Source organism: Cinclus cinclus, chromosome 1 (assembly GCF_963662255.1).
Source record: "Cinclus cinclus chromosome 1, bCinCin1.1, whole genome shotgun sequence".
Classification (NCBI taxonomy): domain Eukaryota; kingdom Metazoa; phylum Chordata; class Aves; order Passeriformes; family Cinclidae; genus Cinclus; species Cinclus cinclus.
Window position 1 is genome coordinate 134581781 of NC_085046.1, and position 26313 is coordinate 134608093.

General features: G+C 36.4%; 1 protein-coding gene across 2 annotated transcripts in view; it reads right to left on the bottom strand.

Annotated features, from left to right (window-relative positions):
- Window positions 1–2144: 2144 nt before the first annotated feature.
- Window positions 2145–26313, bottom strand: part of NUDCD1 (NudC domain containing 1) — a 35305-nt gene continuing 11136 nt past the window's right edge. For both annotated transcript variants that reach the window (XM_062491294.1, XM_062491302.1), the window contains exons 3-10: window positions 18135–18320; window positions 16219–16399; window positions 13532–13717; window positions 10891–11098; window positions 8663–8807; window positions 7245–7370; window positions 5389–5548; window positions 2145–4183 (exon numbers count right to left, since the gene is read on the bottom strand). In XM_062491294.1, coding sequence (XP_062347278.1) covers window positions 3891–4183; window positions 5389–5548; window positions 7245–7370; window positions 8663–8807; window positions 10891–11098; window positions 13532–13717; window positions 16219–16399; window positions 18135–18320 — 1485 coding nt within the window. In that variant the 3' untranslated portion in view covers window positions 2145–3890. The remainder of the gene's footprint in view (window positions 4184–5388; window positions 5549–7244; window positions 7371–8662; window positions 8808–10890; window positions 11099–13531; window positions 13718–16218; window positions 16400–18134; window positions 18321–26313) is intronic.

The window sequence follows — 26313 nt, forward strand, 5'->3', positions numbered from 1 at the left end:
GTCATTTCATTAATGAAGAGCCACTTTCTGACAGAGGACAGACATACAGACCAAATCCTTCCTCTTTTCCTTCACTCTCTTGCAAAAAAGCACCCATGTTGAGGTAGGGAAGAGGAAGGAAAGACAGATCTCCCTCTTGCATCTAGAAAGGCTTGTCCAGATAATTTGGGTTCTGTACATAAAGACACAGTATCAAAGGCACAGTGTGCACTTTGACACAAGAATACACCTGAATACTTATAAACTCCCTCCAGTAACTGCCTCTGTAAATATGTGTTGGCAGAAATGGAACATTAGCAAGGCAGTACAGGGGATTTCACAGAGATAAACAAGGAGTGCAATAGTGCATGTCTTGGCAACAGCCCTGGCCCTTCAGTGCAGGCACTTGCTAGAACTTCATCCTAGCAGGAAACTCCTTAATACAAGTTTTATTTTAAGGAATTTCTTATTTCTATTTTCCTATTTTATTTCAGTAGTACAGGAAGGCTACGCATTTGAAATTAATATAAATCCTTTAAAATAATCTTAACATTTTAACATTTTTCCTATTTATTTAAACTTGTAGAAGAATACATTATGCATTACAAACATGCAGTCAAGAAAAGCACTGAAAAAGAATACTAAAATCAAATAATGCAGTAACAGCCAAGTAAGACTGTAATAGACAAGTATTTTCTCAGAAATTCTGCAAATAGATTGTGATTGGAACCTCTCAGGAAGAACTGTCTGAAAAAGTAAGATTTCAAGAAACAAAATCCTAGAAGAATTGAAGCATGGTTGTCAGAAAAAAAATCTCTTTTAAATATCCATATTTTATACTTTGTATAAGCCTACTGAGGATATGCTGAACAAATGAGCCTTAAGAGTAATTGAACACAGAAATGGAAATTCTGATAGGGAATGTCTCCTGGTGGCTTGCAGCCATTTAATTATCATAGAATTTTTGGAAAGAGACCTTAAAAATCATCTAGTTCCAACCCCACTGCCATGGGCAGGGGCAGCTTACACTAGATCAAGTTGCTCAAAGCCCCTTCCAGTCTGGTGCTGAACTTCAAGTGATAGGGCATCCACAATGTCTCTGGGCAGCTTTGTCCAGTGCCTCACCACTCACACAGTAAAGAATTTCTTCCAGTAACTAATCTAAACCTACTCTCATTCAGATTAAAGCCATTATTCCTTGTCCTACCACTACATGTCCTTGTCAAAAACCCCTCTCCAACACTCTTTCAGGCCCCCTTTTTGTACTAGGAACCTGCTCCAAAGTCTCCCAAGGACTTCTCTTTCCCAGGCTGAACAACCCCCAGCCCCCACCTCTCATAGACAAGGTGCTCCAGCCCTCTGATGATCTTCGTGTCCCTCCTCCACACTTGCTCCAACCAGTCCATGTCTCTATTATGTTGGGGAGCTCAGAGCTGAATGCACTTCTCCAGGTGGGCTCTCACCAGAGCAGAGCAGAGGAGAATGACCTCTCTAGACCTACAGGCCATGTATTTCACATGATGCAGCCCAGGACATGTTTGGGTTTCTGGGCTGCAAGTGCACGTTGCTGGGCCATGTCCATCCTCTCACCCATGAGCACCCCCAAGTCCTTTTCTCCAGGGCTGCACTTAATCCATTCTCTGCCCAGCCTGCTTTTGCACTTGGGATTGCCCCACCTCAGATGCAGAGTAGCTTGATGTGCAACAGCACTCTATGTTCCTCAAGTTAAAAAATAATTTAATATACTTGACTCTCATTAAAGCAAAACAAGAGACTTTGATACATCATTCCTGGGAACCATGATTACAAACAGATAAGTAACATGGAAAAGGGATGAACCTTTTCCTTGTGTTCAGTTATTTCACATAACCGTGCTGAGTTCAGTTTCAGATGCAAACAAGAAATCCCTTGAAACAGACACACATTTGGAATGTGAGTTCAAGTCATTGCATATTTTAATACCTCTGAAGAGGTAACCATTTTGCTTTGTTTCCTCTGTTGCAGGAGACAGCAGAGCACATTTCCAGACATGTAATTCACAGCAAGAAGAATTTGACAAAGAACAGCTGAAACTCTCATCTATATTGAAGCTGCCTGCAGTAGACCAAAGGTGACAAAAGCATTTTGACTATGATTCCTTTACTCTTTCATTTCTCCATTTTCCAAGTACCACATTCTTAATTCTGTATACCCAAAGATTAAACCCCAGGTTACTAAGTAATATTCACATGCATCCAAGAGCACTCATAGGACCTCTGCAGGGATTCTACGACCTTGTTTGACATTACTGGACAACAAATAAAATTTAGATGCAAAATAATCATGCAATGGTAATACATTCAGTGAGCCTTTCCAAAAAGCATTTTCAAGACAGTTTTAAAAGGACAGAATGAAAAGAAGTTTACAAATCCGGTCTGTTTTAAGTTACCCAAGTAAAAGTAAATAAAAGCTTTTCAATATTGGATTTACAATATAATCCTGCTGTGAGGAGAAGGAAAATCAGGTCCCTTGAAAAGCTTTTGCATTTGGAGGGTTTTGCAAGCTGCAACTGCTTGCCTCCCTCTTGCTATTTAATCAGCTCACTGATACAAATCTGGAGAATTTACAGGAGAGTCGAAACAGTCACAACTAAAGAAACTTACTCTTCTCTCAATAGATTCTTACAGAGTTCTGAAATAATACTAGTAGGGAGATGCAAACTAAAAGGCTGCCTGTATTTGTGTCTCTCAGTACTTTGATGAGAGCAGCTTTCCAACCATACACAACATATTAGGCATTTTTTGCTATGGATTTGTAAGCCAACTATGAAGAAAGTCCAGCCCAGGGTGGAGCTGTCACAACTGACTCTTTGGTTTAAATGTATTGACAATGTCAATTTAAAATAAGAAACAAAAAAATCTTCAGATACAACTATTCAAACCAATTAACCATACCAGTTTGTTAAACCAAAGCATCCTCACTGGCCTGAGTACTCTTACATTGCAAATATATCACGTTTTGACTCAGGCATCACAGACATCAGACAGAACAGTTAAGTCACAATGCAGCATTTACAGTGGCATCTGAGGCAGAAGCAGCTCTGAGTATCCCATCCCAGGTTACAATACCAGTGCTTTTTCTGTCAGCAATTTCTCACTGTAAATTAGTCACTTGAAATGAAGCATAAAGTCAAGTGAAAATGGCACAACTGAGAGTATGACAAGACCTTAAGTAACAGCACTTGATGTATAATTGCCAGCTATATACTGACTCTTTTATTCTTCTGGAAAAAGCTACTAAAGTGTATTCTAGAAATGTGAACAGACTTTATTGCAAGTATAAATAAGTGCCAAACCAATAATTTAAAATGTGCATATACAGTAAAATTGCTCCATTTAATTACCTGTATAAGAAACATAATACCCCACTCATTTCACTCACATTTCACTCAAAACTACTGAATGTCAAAATACCATGTAAGTTCTTTGGTCAACAGTATTTGAACAGGGATTTGTTTTCTTTATGGTACATGCTACTTTCCACATTGTATCTCTTTATGCGACTACTTTTTCATAGGTTAACAGTGGAAACAGCAGTGAATACTCAAAACTCAGAAGTATAGCAAATAAAGCCACTTGGAAAAAGCAACACAAAAAACTATTCACCTATGCAGTAGCAGCATCTGACAATTACTGTGACAAAGATGTAAATTCAGAAGACATTTTACCATAGCTCTGAAAAAGCTTACTTCCATGGCAGCCAAGTCAAAAAACTCACTTTCTTACAGAAAAATTCTAATGAAGAAATTTGATTCCCCTGTAAAACATGCCCTTTCTGACTTTCAGCAAATTGCACTGAACTTGTCAAATCATCTACCAACTCACTTCTACAGCAAATTGTTAACACAAACTACAGCAGAGCACACTGAATAATTAATTTCCAGAGTTCACCTTTATTAAAAACAAGGTTTTTGTTGTGAGAACAAACAATCTCTCACTTGTAGCTTGAAAGCCTAAGATAGGATCATTGGCTTCCAGGGTTGCTACCAGCTGCTTAGCAACCTGTCCTACTTGTCTTCCTTCCTTCCTGTTGTACAGAACTGTGGCCAGAGGAGTCGGCTGGCGATAGATGAAAACTCGTCGCAAGCACTCGCAAAGAGCAGCGTAGGAGTAATCTGGAGCACAAGCCATGAACTTCTTGTCTTGCTTTGATGCTTGGACATAACCTGTACAGCCCAAAAGCAAGTAGAAGGGATAAGTAATATATGGGTTTCAAGAGAACTTTAACTGGCGGATAAAAAACCAAGTTTAACTCAAAAAATAATATGCAATTTGTAACCAAAAAAACCCCAAAATCAACAGCAACAACAACCAACCGACCAAAAAACCCAACACCAACAAAAAGAGCCCAAACCATCAAACCACTTTTATTACATAAGCCAGTACCTTCTGAAGGGATGCATTAACCAGTTTAATACCAATATACAATTCTCATGTAACTCATCTTAACTGGTGTACTGGATACATATGTGCAGCAAGATACTCTTCCCACATCTGGCTCCTTTCTGCCTCGCAAGGTCTTTCATTTTCTCAGCTGAGTCATAAGGCCACAGACATGGTTCATATGGGCAATGCTGGCCCAATATTAGCAGTCTAAATAGAATAAATCTGTTCTCCCTTCTCATCTCCTGGTGTGTAACTACATTTAAAAATTAGGAATTCTGAGCCTACCTAATCTTGAACAGACACTTAAAACTTGTCCTCTGTTTAGAACTGACTAAAAAAAAGAGTTAATTTTCAACATACTGTAATTTCTGTTAATATTCACTCAAGGAAAAAAACCCTCCCTTTTCCACTTTCATTACAGGACTCTACTATCAAACACACTCATTTCAGACTGATTTCCTTTCATGCTTCTGTAAAGGAAACTGAGACACAATCTTTGCAAAGTGATCTTTCTGGAAGGCTATTTGCTTCACTTCCATGGAAAAATGCATGCCAATGGTTATTACATGGGTCAAAAAGACAGGAAAAATCTAAAGGTCATTTATTGAAATACCTTACCGTAAGATTACACACACCTGGACATACAATTAATTAACTGCAGCTATTGCCCTGAAGAGGTATGTGTGAGTATTAAGGTGGTGATTATGCTTTTCAGTCTCTAACTCAAGGTCACTTATCCAAGGAGCTCTCCTTTTGTCTATGCAGTTCAGTGCTTTTATGCTGTACATGGCCTGAAAAGGCTATTTTTCCTCCCAGGGCATAAACACTTCATTTCTATGTTCCCTTATTTCTAAAATTAAGCTACCATGCTGCTATCAACAGAATTATAATAACTTTAAATTCAGATTTAAGTAAATGAAGTATCAACATGAGCCATACCAGAACTATTCAGACACAAAAGTCTCAGAGGTGTGAGACTTCTTACCTAAAGCATTAAAAGTTGCAATGTGTTCCCACATATTCTCTGGTTGGTCAGAGTGAGGCTGCCACAGAAGAGCATCAACATCATGCCTCAGGCAGAAGCATGGCATTTCTTTGGGATTCACAACAACTGAGAAAAGATACTGGTTGCTTCCAAGATTAATCTGAAAACAAAGCAAATACAAAATATTGATTCAAAGCACACATGGCAGATTCTGTTACACATACTGCCAAAGTCAGATGATCAACAGTTTTATGTTTGCTATTTGACAAAATGTTCGAATACATTATGCTGCATCCCACTGAGCAACAGCTCAATACACCACAAGTGCCTTACACATTTCAAGGAGGTGCAATTAAGTTTGTTGGACTAATATTCTGAGAAACATTATGTCCATTACACAAGCAAATGGGAATGTGTTTTGTGCAGAAATTATTTTCTAGGATAGTTCCTAACCTACAACTACTTGCTAGGAAAAGATTCTCTTTACGTAATCACATCTGGTTTTCTGCAGGGCTAACAGGGAAGAAAATACTGTCCCTCTAAAGTAAAAGCTGGCAAACAGTGAAACAAGGATTAGTTGGAATGCTAAAATTATGAAATGTCAACATTTTTAAATTTATTTGCAATCAAGCCATTACTAAATTTCAGATTAGCACACTCTTCAATAAAAATGTTTGTAGGAGTTGTGAGTAAAAATCCCCATTTCTGATGGAAAAGGCCCCATAATTGCTAACAAGAAACCCCAAACAACTTGAAAGAAGAACTAAATCAAAGTGAAAATATATTCCTGGATGCTGAAAAATATACTGAAATACTCCTATTTCTATATACTCCAACAAGGTCGAAAACTGCAAGTTCCCATAGAAGAGGTTGAATTTAGTATTTTCTACCCACAGTAATTGTCCTTTGACAGTTTAATGCTTTAAACACATTAACCTTTGAATTACTTTTATGCAACCCATCTTAAGAACTCTTTACAAGCACCCTGCAGTTGGAACTTGTTCCACAATGTCTTTCTGCCTGCTAGAAAGCAGCCTATTATGATCCCATGAGCTCATGTTCCTCCTGATCTGTGAAATGTCTCTGGGACATTTCTTACCCTTCAGTGTGAAAAGCAGTAGTTTAGGCTGAGTTATTTAGAACTTTATCCAGTCTGGCCTTGAAAATCTCAAGGAGAGAGGTTGCACAACTTACTAGGCAGCCCCAACCATGCTACAATCATGATGCAGTTTTTGCTTTCATCCAATTTAAAATCAAAAAACAAAAAAAAAAAAAACCCACAACAATGAGTTAATCTGTAATGTTTTCATATAATTTTGTTGTTTCCAACTTTAGGCAACAGCCCAGATTGAATCCTAGCTTACTGTTAGTCAGGGCTGCCTGCAACCTGAATCAAGCCCACTTTTCAAGCATTTTGCCCCCAGTCTGTTATTTTCAATGTGACTGACAAAGAAGTATTATCTATGCTCCAGCTTCTTAGTAAAAAAGGTCAGGTTTCTACCATGCTGTTTGAAAAATTATTGAAGAAAAAGTAAACTAAGTCATCTAAAGGATTTTATGTCACTGAAAAAGACAGTTTTCTTATAATTACTTTGATATAATTTTGGTTTTTTTTCAAATGGCTCACTTGTGAAAGTACATGTATTTTTTAAAATCAGAACAAAAGGAGCTTTGTTTTTATGCTAAAATGACACTGAACGACACATATGGATTGACACTTTCTGTTGCTACTGTGATTTGATATTATGGAAGAAATTTATGATTCCAACAGTCAACAGATTTTTGTACTGATAATAGAGGTCAAATTCCAAACAAAAATGTTTTAAAGTATTTCTGTAATAATTTGCAGTACTTACTATGTGAGTGACTTTCAAGGCATTGCCATCAAATCTGCACAAGCTTGCACCATCTTCAAGAAAAGCATCACATTCTTCTAACTCTTGAGCATTACAAGGTGGATTTTCCTTTTCAGGGTTTGGATTCTGAAAAGAAAAACAAACTACACTGAAAATCAAAACTACTAAAAATAATACAAATAAAAACCAAACCAAACCAAAACAACAACCGAAGAACAACTGAACATGAAGAACTATTTGTATATCCATACATTCTGAAAGATTAAGCTATTATGTAGTTACTCAAAATTAATAGAACAATTTCTGCTGCAGAGGACAGCAGATGTGTTAGGTACAATAAAATCAATTTCAGTTTGAGGAAAGGTACATAAACCACTAAAACATGAACAATAAATTCCCTTTTCTAAGTAGCAAAAGCATGCAACCCTGAAAACTTATGCAAATTTAGTAAATGTACATCAGTATAAGATTGTTTCAGCTTGGAATCAGTAATGATATTGAACAAATTAATTAATTCATTTTATAAGCAGCTCTAAATACAACACATTTTAGTTTTGTTAATAACTTTATTAAAATCTATTTAAAATTAATGAAAACTTATTATTAAAGAATCATCACTTTAAGCTCAGTATGAAGCAAAAAGAAAAGAAATTTGAAGTTACAAATAAATCTATGGTTAAAAGATACAGTACAAGATCTTGCTCACAAATACTGAGGAAGAGAGGAGAGAAATCAATCTGGAGTACTAAATAGAATTTATTTCAATAACACTTTTCAGCATTATTAAAAACAAAGTAATAATCAACACCAAATATATCAAAATCCACAGGGAGGCACACCTCACAAGTTTCAAATGAGATGCCATTTTCTAATTAAATCAAGTATCAAGCAAATAGCAGTTAAAATTATATTTTACTTTCAGTAGACTTTCTTTATAACAAAATTCCAGAAAGTTCATAAGTCATGTTTTCAGTTTCCTAAGTCTTACTTTCAAACATGCCATTTACACTCAGTCTGTAGGTCAAGCACAGTAGCCCTAGGAAGACAGTATAAAAGTTTTGCTAACCTATTGATAAACAAGAAACAGACATCTTTCGAAATCATTTAATTAATTGCTTTGAAACAAACTGGCACATCCTAAATGGCAGGAACAAAGTTTATTTTCAATGTTAAATCAGGCTTCTGTTTGGTACAAAGGCATCATCATATAAGTTAAACTCAGTCCCCCTTGAAGTTGGCTTTACTGTTCAAAGTGCATTCACAACTCTAGTGCCATTAGTTTGTCGCAGCTTCAATTAAAAATGAATGAATAGTAAATGAACTGATGAGCTGGGCCAATGCAGTGCAAATTAGGATATCAAGAAAAGACAACATGCAAAAGTACAAGAATTATAAGTGTTAGATTCTTGACTCTTTACCATTACTTCAGAGGTAAGATGCATCAGGCTTTCAGCTATTTCAGAGCATTGGGAAGGCTCCATAATGAATTCCCCTCTTGAGTCACCAAGAATTAGTTCTGGCCATCGGGATCCCTCATTTTTCTTAATCAGAGAAATTTCCAAACTAAAATGCAGAGAGAAGACAAAGAGTAGCACATGAAAACACTATATCCACTTGTCAGATTTGTCAAAAAGCTCTAAATGTAGATAGGAGCACTTCTCTTCAAGCTGAATTAATAATGAAAATAACATAACAGAAGCTATTAGCATTCAAATAATAAAATAAATTATTCTAACAAAAACTATTCTGAAGAAAAATAGACCAAGGATGTGATTTCTAATACACAAACATCAGGGTTTTCAATGTAAGTGTAGTTTACCCTGAAGCAGTCTCATTAAAATATTTCAAGTATAGCAGGAAATCACTTGTAAAGCAATCTATTCAAAGACTCTCAAAATTTTACTACAGAGGTTTACTTGAAACATAAGTAGTAGTTCTTAGGGTTACTTAAGTGTGCCCTACCTCTATATCTAACAAAACATCTGGGACAAAAATATTTGTATTTTATAGACCTCAGAAATACTACATCAATTAATTATGTGTATTATCTATCTAAAATTATGTCTCAGAAGAGATAAGATTTCCATAACATGTTAAAAAAAAAACAACAAAGAGAACCCAGTATAATCACTAAGCTATTAGGAATGACTAATTAAGTAAATGAAAAATAAGACACAGCCCGATGCACCAACATAGTAATTCCATTTAAATACTGTGTTGGACAAACAGATAGATACAATGATAAAACTGAAGTCAGTTTTATTATACTCAGTTTATCATACTTTTTAGATACTCTTAGAGGTTCTCCAGCCATGACAGCTGTAGTGTCCCCAACAGAAAACCCTCTAAGTTACTATTACTGCACCATAGCAGCAACTATTTCGTGAACTCTGAATCAGTTTCTAAAGCAACTACACCAGTATTAGGAACAGCATACTTTTACAGAAGGCATTTGAAGCAAATTTTTTGACATTGAATCAATAGATTTATAGTGGTGCTACAGTAGGGATATTAAGAACTGAGGGCAACATACAACATTGAAATATGGAATTACCCTTTCTCATTAAAGTGGAAGCCTGAGATTCATGAAGTAACACTCATTTGAATGAGTAATTAAAAAATCAAGTTATTCAGCTGAGTTATTTTTCAGCATGATACCTAAAATCCAACAACCCCACACATTTTAATCACAGTCAAAAATTAATATACAGTAATAGTTTATATAAAAGTATTAGTCCCTCTATTTTTTTTTTTTTTTAGAATTACTGTCCTTCACAGCTAACCTTTTGGAAACTGTAAAAATCCAACCTTGTCACAACTCGAAGGGTAGCCTTTGTTTTAGATAAACAGCTATGAGCTGTTGATTGGATCACCTGATGGTGTACATGTTTCTTCCTGAATTCATTAAAGGTGTGACTATCTCTGAGATAACCAGACCAGAGTGGGTCAGTGAATACATGGCTCACCCAGGTGGAATACGAAAATGAAACAATGCACAAAAGAAAATCTGACTGTGTTTTAGGGAGCTCTGAATTATTTTTTTGCTCCCTCTTCATTCTCTCATATTTTTATTTCAGAATGAAAAAAGTATCTAAAAGTTACTTCTCATAAAAAAAGCAGGAGCATTTCTACTGGAGGTCTACAGTATGTTAAGTTCACACAGATTCATTTTCTATAATGCACATTATATATAATCTTTTAGGAAAATGTATTAAGGAATTTATAACTCAAGCCAAAAGAATTTCCACTGTGTTATTACTAAAATACTTGTTTGCAGAAAGTAGAAGAGAAATTAACACAATAAAGGTACATGCAGACTAATCAATCCTGAAACAGTGAAAGAAATAATTGAACTAATTAAGTTTACTCTTCTTACAAATGTATGTTTAACATTTTGATATTGGGTGGGCTTTTCTCCTGGAAAATAACTGCAAAAGGAAGGGATTACTTTCACAATTAGATAAAGAAACAGTACTGAGACAGCAAAAGCCAGTGAACTGTTTTCAGGAGAGGGGACATTCTTGCAAGAAGGGACATGGAGTGTAGCATTAAATGAGACCATCCCAGAAGGGCCAGAAGTGAAATATGGTGTATGTTTTGAAATCAGTTCCTATCATTAAAAAAGCCAAAAAAATACATACAATACCTTTTGTCCTCTCTAATTACCCATGTGCAGCTTTCATGGTCCACAGATGAATAGAGCTTTCCCTCCATCAAAGGAGGCTGGTCTTTTAGTGTAACACATAGATTATCAGGGGAAAAACGTATTTTTATGTCATCTTTCATGATGTCTTGAGGCACGTGAACTGTTATGGTCACATCATCTTCAGTCTGCTGCCAGTAGTAGAGAGGGTCTATAATTGGAAAGCAGCAAAATACAAACAAAATACAAGGATTACTGGATTCCACAACATTCAGTGCTAAGACATCTGGAGTTTTCTGAAAGTTTTTGCAAGAGTCGATGTTATCTTCTACTCTGAACAATTCACACAAAATACATTCTGATCAGAAAATTGAGAAACACCGTTTTAGTAATCAAATTTATTTTTGTCCCTTATTTTGAAGGCAATTTATATTCATGTATGTACTCAAATATGCTGATAGATATTACAATAGGCATTAACCATTACTCTTAAATTTACTGAAACATTATGAAATTGGAATGCAAAATGTAATTAAATACAATAAAACATTAATGATTAATAATTTGGTTGAGGAAATATCAGGTGCAGTATACTCAGATGCTTGAGTGGATCCAGAGGAGGCAACCAGGCTGGTGAGGGGCTTGGAACACAAACCCTGTGAGGAATGGCTGAGGGAGCTGGGGTTGTTTGGCCTGGAGAAAAGGAGACTCAGGGGTGACCTTATCACTCTCTACAACTTCCTGAAAGGTGGCTGTACTCAGGTGGGGGCTGGTCTCTTCCACCAGGCAGCAACCAACAGAACAAGAGGACACAGTCTCAAGCTGCACCAGGGGAGACACAGGTTGGATATTAGGAAAAAGTTTTTACAGAAAGGGTGATAAAGTACTGGAATTGTCTGTCCATGGAGGTGGTAGAGTCACCATCCCTGGATGTGTTTAAAAAAGAATGGATGTGGCACTCACTGCCATGGTTTAGTTGAGGTGTTAGGGCATGGGTTGGACTCAGTGATTGATCTTAAAGGTCTCTTCCAACCCAGTGATTCTGTGACAAGCTACTGCATACTAGAAGTACCTGCCATTCAGATATGTGAATACTTTTTTCTTATATATTTTGCCAGAAGCTATGCTGACTACTCAATAGAAATGATTTTATAAGACTAAGTAGTCTTAATCTTCCTCAGATAATGGAGATGAAATAAAACTGCTTGTCCAGAGGTAGTGATTGACTTTTTCTACTGTCTAGAATCTGTCTGATTATTAAACTGCTAGAAGAAATGGCCTTTTAAGAGAAATGTTTATACAAAAGGAAGGCTATGACAGCATAGTGGGTGGGTAATGCACAGAAAATAAAAATATAGATGAATATATTTTCTAAAGAGCAATCTTGTACAAGTTACCTCTCTATGTTGAGAAAAAGTGAAGTATGTGTTCCCCTTGAAAGCTCTCAAGTTGTCACAACCCAACCCAAGATTCCACCGATCAAAGCCTCACACCAGCAACTGTGACTCTGGAAGGACTCTTGCACTGTTGCCCTTTGCCACAGCTACCCTGGTTGCAATGGATCAGTCACAGGTGCTAGAATTATACTTCCCCAGAAACTATTACTATCTGAGACATGACAGCCTTCAAAATCCTAAAAACTGACACAAACTGTATCTGATATTAAGAGTCCGTTGTGCCTGCAATTTTATATAACTGTGCAAATAAAATTAGAGCCTACATAAGGTTTAGCAAAAGGCAACTGCATCATGGTGCTCAGTGCACTGAAGAACTCCTTTAGCAATAGAATTATATGTACAGACTATTCTTAATAAAATTACATGTAAAATATCACAGTTGTCACAGTGTATAGAATTAACACATTCCAGAAATGTGATCCCTTTTATTATTTTCCAAACATATTTTCACACTATTGACAAAAATTGTGCTACTATCCTTCAATTAGAATTTGTTCACTAACCATTGCCTCATATGCAGAAACAGAAATCAAATGTAAAATAATCCGACACAATTACATAAACAGACATTACAGAGATTAGTGATACTTAGGAATAAACAACACCATTAACAGGTTTTTACACAGTTCTGTTTTGATTGCAAAAAAAAAAAAAAGTAGGAATGCATTTTGTTGAAGTTTTTATTAATTTTCCCACTGGAGAAAAGAGAATATTTTACAGGAGTCTCATTCTTTCAAAAGAATTATTTAAATTTTAGAAAGGCGGGAATAAATTACATATAAAAAAGCTTTGTGATGAATAACAGTTTGGGGAGGTCAACGTCCCCCTCCCTCTAGGGAAGACTAGCTTCTGAATTTGAGTATTTCAGACAGATGCCTAAATTTAGGCATTAGCAATCCAACTAATACAAGAACAACTTACATGTCTGTCTGCAAAATATCCTTTTTTCTTAAGACAACAAAGTTCTTTACGTGCATCCTATCCAAAAAAAAAGCACCTAATATAGGTTTATGCACAATATAACTTCCAAGAGAAAAGGCAAAAAAACATGCAAACAAAAGTCAATCTGTCCAGAAGATAGATACTAAAACATTTATTGCTAGAGTTTCCAAACAAATGCTAAACTAACAAGATACGTCCCAAAGTCAAAGAAGAAAGCAGACTATCATGACCTGTCAGAATCTTACCTTTCTTTTCATTTGATACTTTTGCATCATCATTTTCTTCTACTTTGTCACTTTCACTTTGCATAAATGTGAATGGTTTGTGGGAAACAATCATTAGACCATCCCCACTTGGCTCTATTGCTGCATAATGGGGGACTGATTTTCCTTGCAAAACTCTCCTTTTAATGATTTCATATCCATGATCACCTATAAAACAAATTGTAAAAAATCATAATATATTTCTAGAACACAAATTATTATCTAAGGAACTCATTACATTTAAAAATACTGTGCAATTCTACCTGTTAAATCACAGTACCGTGGTTTTCCAAAGAGTTATACTGGATTGAACTAAGACTGCCTTTTATTTTTGTGATGTTTTGCTGATCACAGCTAGCCCAGAACAGCCTCTGTACAAATAATTTTTTTCTTGTAGAGAAGGTCAGAAGAAAGCTAAACATGTCACATTTTGTGAATCTCATAAGGCAGCATGATGGTTCCTCATTTCAACCTTTTACAGCAAGCATTCCTAAAAGTTTGGTTAATGAACGAAAACCAACTTTGAAAGAGTATACCTTTGTTACAGTCCTCTGAAGTACCATGAAAGATATGAAAATACCTAACCACTGCCCCCATTCTGATTTATTTTCATGCTTCCATTTTTTTGTTCTTTGGTAACACGATAGTGGTGAGTGTGATCCCTTTGTCCGGTCTGCCAAACGGGGCAGAGATCTCACATTTGTTGGTGTCAAGAGACATAATCATGTTTTAAGGCTTTGCTTTGAAGAATCAGATTTTGGTAATTTAAGAAATGGCTTGTTGATTAACTACTTACTTTTACTAAAGTTTGATAAACTGCATCCAGAGACAGGGTTTCAAGGAAAGGCAAGCTACAGAAATTGACTACTGATGAAAGAGATTGTAAAGTATTGTAATTCCTCAAAACAGCTTTTATCTTTGAGACTAGTTCATACATCAGTCTGAGTTGTGAGATGTTTGTTTAAATGAAATCAAAATTTATTTCTCTCTTCATAATTAAATATTCCTTTCAATTTTGTTATTTGCATCTCTACTGATAGTAATTTCACAGATTTTCTGTTCCCTGGAAATGCTGGAGAACTGGCAAGACTTTTGGAAAGATTTTTAAACCCACTTTTAGGGATTCCAAGAATATTCATCATAAGTTATAAAACACACAATGTAAATTCACACAAATGTAATAAGATTTTTTTTAAGAAAGTGTATAATATTAAAAATATAACAAAAGTCTGTGTTGGTGCTCTCATGAGTAACACTCTTCAGCTTTAGAGAAACAGTATTACTGATTTAGTTTGTCTTCTAAATTATAAACAAGACTGTTCAGAGATTTCTTTCCCTTGTTGAGCTGGCCACAAAAGCATAAGGCAGTTAATCTCATGTGGCTTTCTTAGAAATATTTCCACCATCCATGGTTTCAACAGCAGAAAACATAACTAAAGCCACTGAGGGCAACACAGCTGGTGAAAAGGCTGGAAAGAATGTCCTATTAAGACTAGGTGATAACTGCAGGTCTGTCTAGTTTGGAGAAAATGAGGCTGAGGGGCAACATCATTGCTGTCTACAGTCTTCCTAGGGAGGGGAACTGGAGACGAAAATGCTGAGCTCTTCTTCTTGGTATCCAGTAACCAGACATGTGGGAATGGCTCAAAGCTGCACCAGATGAAGTTCACATTGGACATTAGGAAGCATGTATCTCTTGAGAGGCTGGTTAAACACTGGAATGGGCTTCCTAGAGAACTATTATATTCTATGCTACTCTGTCCATACTGTATATGTAGAAGATGGAAGAACATTTGGCTAATAACATCACAATATGCCTCAACTCCTTTAGTTCAACTAGTTAAAGATCCCGTTTCTATCAGGATCAAAATTTTATTTCTTGGAACATAATGAGCATGACCATATCACAGTCATTCCAAGAACTTCTATTAATTTAATCCAATCGTCTTTAAATCAGGCATTGACACATGGGGTCTTGTATCCTTTATGTAAATCATGATATTTAATGTACATATATATGGTCATATTGAATATATAAAGCATCATTTGTCAAAATTTATTAGGACAAAATATTAAGTAGTAGGTACTAATATACTAACTAATATACTTTCAATGCGTTGGTCTAAAATTAATGGAATAAATTTATACTCTTATTGCAGGAAAACCTAGAATATGCAATATTTACTTATTTTGCTACAGATCTTACATTTATCTCATACAACTTCCAATCCCACTACACCATTAATTGGAAGCTAAAAAAGCCAACAAAAAAACCATAACCAAAGACCCATATCCAGCTGTGCAACATTTTAAAAAATACAACAGGTATTAGTTAGAAATAATTCTGTACAACCTCAATTTTACAAAAGCAGGCTAAACAGAAACTGCATTTCACAATATTCAAATAAAGTTCTATCTTGTTTTCTAATTATCTTAATGACACAAGTGCAAAACTTTACTTCTTCCTGTTTTCAAAATATCTGTCAAAATTTAGTTCTATAACCAAAAACTGGATCTCAAAATATAAGAAAAAATTACCCATCTAAAATCTAGGTGGTGGAAAAGAAATACCAGAACATGTGGAAAAATAACTTCTAAGAAAGAATAAAACTCATGATTTTTATTTTTTTAAACATTACTCACCAGTAATATAAATATAAAGCACTTACCCTCATTTCTTCCTGCAACTGTAACCCATTCCAAGGTAACATGAAATCCACTTCCTTTTGTGTCCAGTTCATCTTTTTCTACTCTAAGCAGCAGCACAGCTAGTGAATGTGCATCAGATTTTACAAATGAAACACTGTGTGCTACAATAAATGGACTTCCTAGTTCTTCATTAAACACAATCTAGAAGACAAAAATGTAATAAAAATTCAGACAGTTAAAGCTGGAAGCCTTACTCTTTCACAGAAAGCAGGGAAGGGTTTCAGTCAATGTCAAATCAGAAACAGTTTGTCTCCCACAAATCTGCCAATATGAACCCACAAATGTCACACATTTCTGGTTCCTCCTTCTGTGGCTATCAAGCTACTGTACTGAAATGCTTTTAAACATTATTGCTTATACTGAACAATCATTATAAGAGCCCGTTGAAGAAAGCACAAAGATCCCCAAACCTATCTGCATTGTGGCTGTTTAGCACTGCAATAGAGGTACAGCAACTGAGGAGAAGAACAAGGTCCATAAAGACTGCCTGTCAACTGGGCAAACAGACCCACACTCAAGATGAAAATGTAAGCATTTCACCAGGGTCCTCACTAGTTCTCTAGACACTTCAACATTCTGAAAAACTTTGTAGACCCTGACATATGCAAACAAGAAGACATAAAGGTCCAAAGCATCACTGCCAGTGTTCAATCATCAAACATGCCATTATTTAGCTTTCCAAAGAGATCCCATTTTCTTCCTCCATGAAATAAGAAACTAAAAGCTCTAATACAATGAAGGAGAATAATATTAATGTTAAGGAGCAGCTAGGGTTAGAAGTTCTTGAATTTTTATTTATATACATGGATTGGAAAAGTCCATCCAATATTTGGACGTGTCTAGGTAGGCAGAATACAGAACTGATATATAAGTATTATTTTGTCATATTGAAATGCTAATAAGCACCACTGTGGATATAAAATGTCATTAATTACTAATTTAAAGTTATAGAGTTCATTAATTAATGAAAATTTACACTATATTAAAATTATTTCATTAATTTCATTCAGAAGGACTCCGTATCTTATCGCTTGAGACATTTTATACCTATAGCTGGAAGTTTTAATTCTAAAAAAACCATGTATTCCAGCTTTTTTCAGAAAGTACTCTTCAGAAAAAAACCTAAGATAAAAACAAAATGAATCCAAACAACAGAGAAGAAGAAAAGAAACATTATTTGTAAGATTAACATGTGAAAATGAAAGAACAAATGAAAGAATAAATTACAAAGAATTCAAGCTGCAGCGGTTGAATGAATATAGACTCAATCCAGCTGTTGTTACTGAAAGCTGAGAAAATTTGCGGATTTATAGGGTTGTGATATTAACACAACTCTAAACCCTTGGGTGTTCTACATACTCAACAAGTCAATTTAAATAGTGACAGAACCTCAGATACAAATCTTGTATTTTCACGACACTAACAATTTCAATGTAACTTATTTATGTGTCAGCATTCTCACACAGAACAGAATAAAAACCAGATGGTATTTATTACCAAGCATCTAAAAACAGGATGATCAATTTCCTTTACTGAACTCTCAAAAGATGTAGAGAAATGAGCTAATCCATCATGTTGAAATCTTCCACTACATCATACACCTACGTTTCTGCCAATACTAAATCATCTGTAGTTTCTGAGGAAACTACCCTCTAATAAAGAAAATAGATGCAAAATGCAGGCACTTTTTACCAGATTAATCTTTCAGAAACAAACTGGGACTAACCACAGAACATGAGACTCACAGCTTCAGGTAGAAATGTAACAATCGCATTTGTTGTGTCCAAGCAGGATAACAAATACCATTATTAATGCAGTTAGAACACTTTCATAGGGATTAATGTACAACTCCTAAATACATTATTTCAGGACATACCTCCCACTTTTCAGATGCACTGTTTCCACGCTTGCCTGATTTAATTAAATACAGTCTTCCTGTACCATCAGAAAGGGTAACCCACGTTGACGATGAGAAATGCATTGAGGCACAAAGGCGATTATCACACGCAGTCAAGTCTGTAGGTAGCCTGAAAACTTCTCTTGGCTTTTGGAGAGCAGTGTCCTAAAAAAACAGTCATGAACTAAGACTTTATGAAGTATTTATTAATTTCACAGGTGAATTAAGAATGATAAACCTCACTAGCAACGTACCAGTTTTGTGTAACATTGAGCATATTTGGAAAAAAGTGAGGAGCAACCATAATTCCCACATATGTGGAAAAAGTGGTGGAAACTGACTAAACTGATTTGTGTGTTTCCTAAATGATATTTGCACATTTTTCTGCAATTTTAAGCAGTAATTATATTTTGCATTAGAAAAGGCTTTTATTTTCCCTAAGCATTCCTATATAATAATCACTTACCTCAGTTCTAGTTCCAGGAAAAATGTGGAGACTTAAAAAGAAATGAAAGCCACAGAATTGTACTCAAACTAGTACATAAAATTCACCTGTAAATTTAAAAGAATTTTAGCTGATTCTGTTGCACTGGCAAATATAATTTTTTATCTTTCCTAGAGTGGTCACTTTGTTCAGTAACTTAAGGGAAGTAACACCTACGATTAGCTGGCAAAGAAAAGCTGTGCTAATTCATACCACATTTTCAAATAACTTTTCTATCACATTATTATGCTATGGAATTAAATCCATTTGGTGCCCAGTCACTAATGGTGTTCCACAGATCTCAGTATTGGGTTTAGTCCTGTCTAATATTTTTGTCAATGAGATGTATGAGGGATTTTGAGGGTACCCTCAGTCAGTGTGGAAAAGCTGGGCAGGAGTGTTGGTCTGCTGGAAGGCAGGAAGGCTCTGCAGAGGGGTCTGGAGAGGCTGGATTGATGAGCCAAGGCCAATGGTATGAGGTTCAATACAGAAAAGTGCTGGGCCCTGCCCTTAGTCACAACCCCAGGCAGCACCACAGGCTGGGGGCAGAATGGCTGGAAATCTGCCCAGTGGGAAAGGACCAGGAGTGCTGGTTGACAGCAGATGAACTCGAGCCAGCGTGTGCCCAGGTGGCCAAGAAGGCCAAAGGCATCCTGGCCTGTATCAGAAATAGTGTGGCCAGCAGGATTAGAGAAGTTACTGTCTCCCTGTCCCAGGCATTGGTGAGGCTACACCTCAGGTCCTGGGTTCAGGTTTGGATCCCCCACGCCAAGAAACACACTGAGGGGCTGAAGTGTGTCCAGAGAAGGGCAACGGAGGTGGGGAAGGGTCTGGAGCACAAGTCCTGTGAGGAGCAGAAAACCTAAGGGAGCTGGGATTGTTTGGCCTGGAGAAAAGGAAGCTCAGGGGGGACCTTATGGTTCTCTACAACTACCTGACAGGAGGTTGTAGCCAGGTGAAGGTTGGTCTCTTCTCACTAATAACAAGTGACAGGACAAGAAGAAATGGCCTCAAGTAGCTTCAGGAGAGTCTTAGATGATATTAAGAAGTTTTCTCACCAGAAGGAAACAACCCTGGAACAGGCTGCCCAGGTAACTGTTACAGTCACCATCAATGGTTATATTTCAAAGATGGGTGGCCACAGTGCTTAGGGACAGAGTTTAGTGATGGACTTAGCGGTGCTGGGTAGGACTCAATGATCCTGAAAGGATTTTTCAACCTAAACAATTATATGATTCTACTACATGTCAGGATAAGTTTATTTAGCATCCTGTTGCAATGCCACACCGCAATTTTTTTAAAGCTGAACTACAGATAGCTTTTGACCAGGAATAAATAGAGACACTATGGTGAACAAACTGCACAAATAATAAAGTTCTTCAGTGAACAATCAAGCCATAGGGATTTTTTTTAAATTATGCATACCACTACATTTTACCAAAAAAAAATATATCCATTATTTCCTACAGTGTTAACTTACAAATCAGCTTGATCCAAAAACAGTGCAAAATGGATGTTAGATTAACAATTTCATCTATATTTCTAGTAGTTCCTATAAGTCCTGCTTTAGTTCTCTGCTGTGTTCTTAATTTCCTGCTAATTCTAACAGAAAACAAACTTACTTTCATGCTGCAAATTTTATTTCCAACTGTTTTCATTATGTCTTCCAGCACATCTTTTAGGGATTATTCTTTATCTTCTGCCTGCACTCTCACATACAGCTCTTTCTTTGCTGAATGAGGCTTTGTGACTGACTTTCTGCTCATTGTTCAGCTCATGGAATGTCAGCCATGCTGCTGCCTACTTAGGACTAAGATTTATCTCAATTTTTTGTGCTGAAGTAAACTCTGAATACCCAAGAGGATTGTTAGGTTAAAACAAAACTCTAACAAAATCTTTATGATTTGAACAGAATTTGGCATTAAAGTTTAAAAAGCCAGTCAGGACATGCTTTATCAGCAATACAGCTTGATCATCTATTTATGAAGTAGATCAGGCTGCAGGATTAAGAGCACAAACAAAATATTCTCACAGAAAAACATAAGATGCAAACTGGAGATTCAGCCACAGTACAGTCACATCTCTTATCTTTTAAACAACTGAAATAGGACTTAATAATTTGAAGTTATCAGCTGAACTAAGAAGCTGTTAAATAAAATGGGTTGGCTGTCTGTCACAAGTGTAGTCCCTCAGGGACTGATACCAAGCCCCACACACTGAACACCTTCCTAAGGTACCTGGAGGATGGGACTGAAAGCACCCTCACCAAATTTGCTCTTGATACGAAACTAGGTGATGAGATAGACATGTACCTACAAGGGAAAGCCATGTGGCACAGAGAGCCTGGAAGAGTGGGGCAGCAAGAACACTGGGAAAATAAGCAAAGACAAGCACAGTCCTGCACCTGGAATGGAGCAACCAGAATAGGCCAGGATCCATGTGGCAGGGAGAAGCCCTGAGGCAACAGGACTAAGAAGCTGACCACGAGTCAGCACTGCAGTGCTGCAGTACCAAAGGTAAACTGGACCTGGGCTGTATCTGCAGAACTATCACTAGCAGACAGAAGAGATGTGATCATCATTCTGCTCTACCCAGTGGTTGTCAGGCCCCACCTGGAGTAATGCTTAAAAAAGACATGGACAGATTGGAAAAGGTGCAGAAGACAGCCATGAATACCATCAAATGACTGGAGAATCACCCCTGTGTGAGAAGATTGAAGGACTTTAGGCCTTGTCTCCCTGGAGAAGATTCAGGGGAGACTTCACCACAGTGTTCCAGGGCATCCACAAAGTGATCAGGGGCCCTCTCTTCACAAGACGTCAGGTAGAGCAGACAAGGGATAACAGCTAATAGTTGCATTAGGAAAGGTTTCATTTAGACATAAGAGAAATTTTTTACCATGAGAACAATCAATGACTGGAACAACCTCTCCTGGTTCACAGCAGAAACTCCATCACTGGAGGTTTTCAAGACAGAATTGGACAGAGTACTGGATAACCTCATCTAGGCTCCTTATGCCATTAAAGCCTGGCATAGGTGATCCTTTGAGATCCCTTCATCTGGGCTGTTCTATGATTCTAAAATAAACAATATAATTAAAAAATCCAAACCCACACCATATTTACCACCTTGTCCCTCTTACAGACTCACAGATTGCAGAATCTGATTTGCAATCTTCAAAGAGGTCTTCCAGAAATAACAAATAAAAGCAATTCCTGTTCTCTGTATCTTTGGGGAAACATTTCTCAGGAAGTTATGGTTGTTTCCCCTAATTTCACAGAGATTTATATATGTGTATATATATATATATATGCATCATATATGAAACAAAATTAGACACAATGGGTTTCAGAGGCATTTGACAAGCTAATGTACCTATATGTATTTGAACAATAAAATCATTTCTGAAAAAAAATAAGAGGTACCTGACTGACCTTTAAAGATCATCCCTTTTTACACCAAATCTATCTTCTTAATCCAACAACAAATAGACAATGTTGAGCACATAAAAATGGTTATAGAGCCAGTGAAGCTATTTTTTTATTTTAATAGGCTCATTTCCAGTCAGTTGATCTACAATTATTTCTGAAGGTCCACAAATCAGAAACTAGTTTAACAAGAGGGAAATTCTTCCCTCATTACTAAAAATCAAAATTTCTGTCACTAAGATGAAAATATATTTACAAAGAAATGTATCTGTAAAAACAGATAAACAAAATTTGAAAAATATTACAGGGATAGTTTTGAAGATATTGACAAGTATGTAAGAGGAAGCACAAACAGAAGTGTATTTTTGTATTGACAGCCTGGGTGGGAAACAAGTAATTATTGATTCTGTGGCACAAAATGTTTCTTAGTGTCAGGGCCATCCTTAACATAGTGAGGCATGAGACTAAGAAATAGTGAAAACATTTAAGATTAAAACTGTTTCATTACAGGCCTCAAATATTCAGCCACAAATAATTTAAACATCTTGTCCTCCTATTTTCAAACCATCAGTAGTTTGGGGGAATAATCTATTTCTAGCAAAAGAAACTTAGTCCTTCTCCTCTGTGAAATAAGGCAGTCAAAAATATACATACAAAGGACTGCCTCCAAAAGAGTCCTTTGCACTTGGGCACGTGACTGCAACACAGAGAGAGCACACTGTGCACACAAAGTGTGCAGTGGCCTCATTTATTGAGAATCCCACCTTCGAGGGCATTTCAAAACCTTCCTGTTTTCCAGATGGTAGTAAAATCAGATGTGCATTTAACACATGCTGAAAGGTAAGCAAGAGAAATTGCATTTGGGTAACTACCATTTTAATAAGCAACAGCAAAAAAAGCCCAGATAATAAACAGACAGCCTGCTTGCCCTTTGGGCCTACTTAAATTCATATTAGAGATTACTGTGTGATACAAGAAAATTACGAAACCTGGAATGGAAAATTTGCAAATTTTTAATTATTAGAAGCATTCAGGGTCAGTTTCTGGAGTCAGCTGTATCACTACACCCCTTGGACTACTCTGCTAATTTATAACATATTCAGAAGGGAATGAAATAATTAAAAGGAAAAAAAAAAAAACAACAAATAAACCAAACCCATAGCCCAGACAAATATCACACAATCACTAGGTAAAATAAATTTTGGCTGTCTCGTATTTTATTTAATTTTTAGATATCAGTGAAAGGCATTTTTTACCTATAAAGTAGGAAAGTTTTTCATTGTAACTAGCAATGATTACTGAGCCTACGATAAAAGTCAATATCCTGCGTATCTTACCATGGAAAGAGGAAGCATGATTCCTCTTAACAGTGACTTACAGGGGTATACTATATAACACTACAGAAGACCACCCTTTTGTGAGTCTTCAAGTGATTTTTAACAATAAGCTTCAAATAGTTTCAGATGCAATTAAAGTAAAAAAGTATCAACTACTTAATCTTCTAAAGCTCACATCAGATTTATCAGCATTGAGCAGGAATTTCAGAACTCCACCTCCTGAAAAAATGAAAAATTATCTTTACTACAAAGCATTACTTTCAAAAGGCAAGAAAGGAAATTATCTTGTTCACAACCTTTCTGTTCACTAATTTAACTTTAGGCATTTATTAGAACAGTCATCTCATTCTGACAATGATAAGAATGGACTTCTTGAAGATGAAACAAAACCTCCTCTCAACCCCCTTGTGTCAGATTATCTTTTTGACTGACTGTTTCTTTGTTCACCAGGTGGTTAACTGGGGTAATAGTAACTCCCTGCTTTAGAAGCAAGAGGGGATGGTGAGAGTCTGTAGTCATGTATGATACCAGCAAGAACTGGCTAAAACAACTCGGCACTGCTCAGGCATTGGTCAGTGCTGGTGAGCAACTGTATTGTCCATCACTTCTTTTTCCCTGTTTTATTTCTCTCTCACTATCATTATTTTTGTTGTTTTTATTATTAAGTTTTGCTTTACACAAATTGTTAAACTGTTCTTATCTCAATCTGTGGGTTTTGCCTTTATCTGGTTCTCCTTCCCGTCCTACTGAGGATGGAAGAGCAGCAGTGAGCAAGCAGCTGCATTGTACTTAGCTGTCAGCTGGGGTTAAATGACAATACTGTACAAATATGAGATATTTCATGAAAGACTTAAAAACTACCTTTTTCAAGGAAATAACAGGGAACGAGAAAGGAATAAAGAAGAAAGGAAAAAAAATAAAAGTTATATGGCAATTCCCACAAAGTAGAAATAAAAATACAAAACTATATTTTTATGAAAAATCAAAATACCTAGGCATTTGACACATCTCTGTAACTGAAAAAAATGTCCTTACCCAGCATTCTGAATAATAGAGACAAGTATTTAAAACCCTGAAACACAAGACTGAAAGATTTTGTTGTTCTCTATTTGCTTTCTTATTCTGACTTGTTTCAAATAGAATTTCCGCACTGTTTCTGGTACCACTATCAGTTGTTCTGAATTCAAGTTAACTGAAAGCTACAGAAACAGCATTCTATGGCTAATTCTTATTGGAAATTAAAAGATGAAAATATATATACCATTAAGGGTTTTAATTAAGTATGAAAATAGTTCCTATTGCCACGACTTTTAAATTGATTATTTGAGCATAAAAAGCAACCAAATTGTCTTTGCAAGAAGAGCCTAAGGCCAAGAAACCAAGTCCAACTGCTAGGTGAGAAAACTTTGAAATGTTTTGCAGCTATATTTGAATGCTACAAACACCAAGCAATCAACAAAGTTGAGTCAGATGCAAAAAAAACCGACCAATTAAAAAATCTCAAGTCAGTAAACCCATCACTACCCTCCCTACCCACTGGGTGTTTAAAGCAAAGTATTGATTGCTGCTGGCATACTGAATGAAAAAAGTCCAACAGATGTAATAAGAGAAGGTTAAAGCTATTATACAGTATTTCCAGCCAAGTTAGAGCAACAATTTCCTCAGCCTGGTATAAAAAATGCACCTGAAGACTCATCCATCAACACAGATATACTGCTTGTGCTGATCACTTTCCTTTTTTCGATTATGTGTGATTTTGAGCAAGTGGCAAGGTGTTACATGCACTTCTTTTCCTGCACAGATAACATCTTTTTAAACACCTAAGTTGCAGGGATAATTCATGATATACGGACAACCAACACCCTGTCATATTAGAATCAAAGCTGCTACCAAAATAAGAAATAAAAATAGAAATAACAATGTGTTAGAAAGCCTACGTGTGTTCTTTCACTCTGATTTCAGGATGAACACATTACCCTGTTCCATCTTGTTTTAAAGACTGACATTAATTTTAATTGTAAGCTGTACCTAGCCAAAACCAATCTTATTTTTAATATACATTTGACTAATATATGGCTGGGCACATTTGTAATGAGACACCTTGTTGATGTTTCTGAACACACATTCCTTTTTATTCATATGCAAACATGTTTCCTTTGCAAAACAGCACAGTATCATGTATTAGGGCACAAGATGGTGCCTATTTATTTCAGTTTAATCAGTTTTATTTTCCCCAGAACTTGTGACTAGATATTAATCAAATGCCATTATCTTGAAATAGGTCTTATGAAGGAATATTACTTATTAATCTATAGCCTGTTGTAAAATCCTTTTATCTGCTAAGAAATAAATTTACACACAAAGAGCCCTCCTAATAAAGGGATGTATTGGGTGTCTGTGTTATGCAGGCAGAAGGGACCTGCAGGGGTGGCCTCGGTGAGGAGGGGCCAGGGCTGCCCCATGCACATGCAGCCACTTCCAGATGGCTCCACTGGACTCACTGGAGAGAGCTGAACTTGTCAGCTAAGACAGTGGTGTGGAACACAGGTTTGCCTGCAGCCCTTGGAGCAGACCATGGAAAAGCAGGCTGTCCTGAAACCCACAGAGGACAGATATCCACACTGTCACCCATGGAAATGAAACGAGTTCCCATACAAGCTTTGGGTGACCTTCTTCCTTATCATCCTACTAGTTCTAATTGGCAATAAATTAAATAGTTTTCCCCAAAGTCAAGTCTGTTTTGTCCACTATGGTAACTGGTAAGTGATCTCCCTGGTTTGATTCTCATCCACAAGCTTTTCTGTCATTTTTGCTTGCCATCTTGTTAAATAGGGGGAGTGAGAGAGTGTTTGGGGAGGTGTTCAGCAGCAAGCCAGGGTTAACCAATCCCAAGGATAAAACAAAAAATA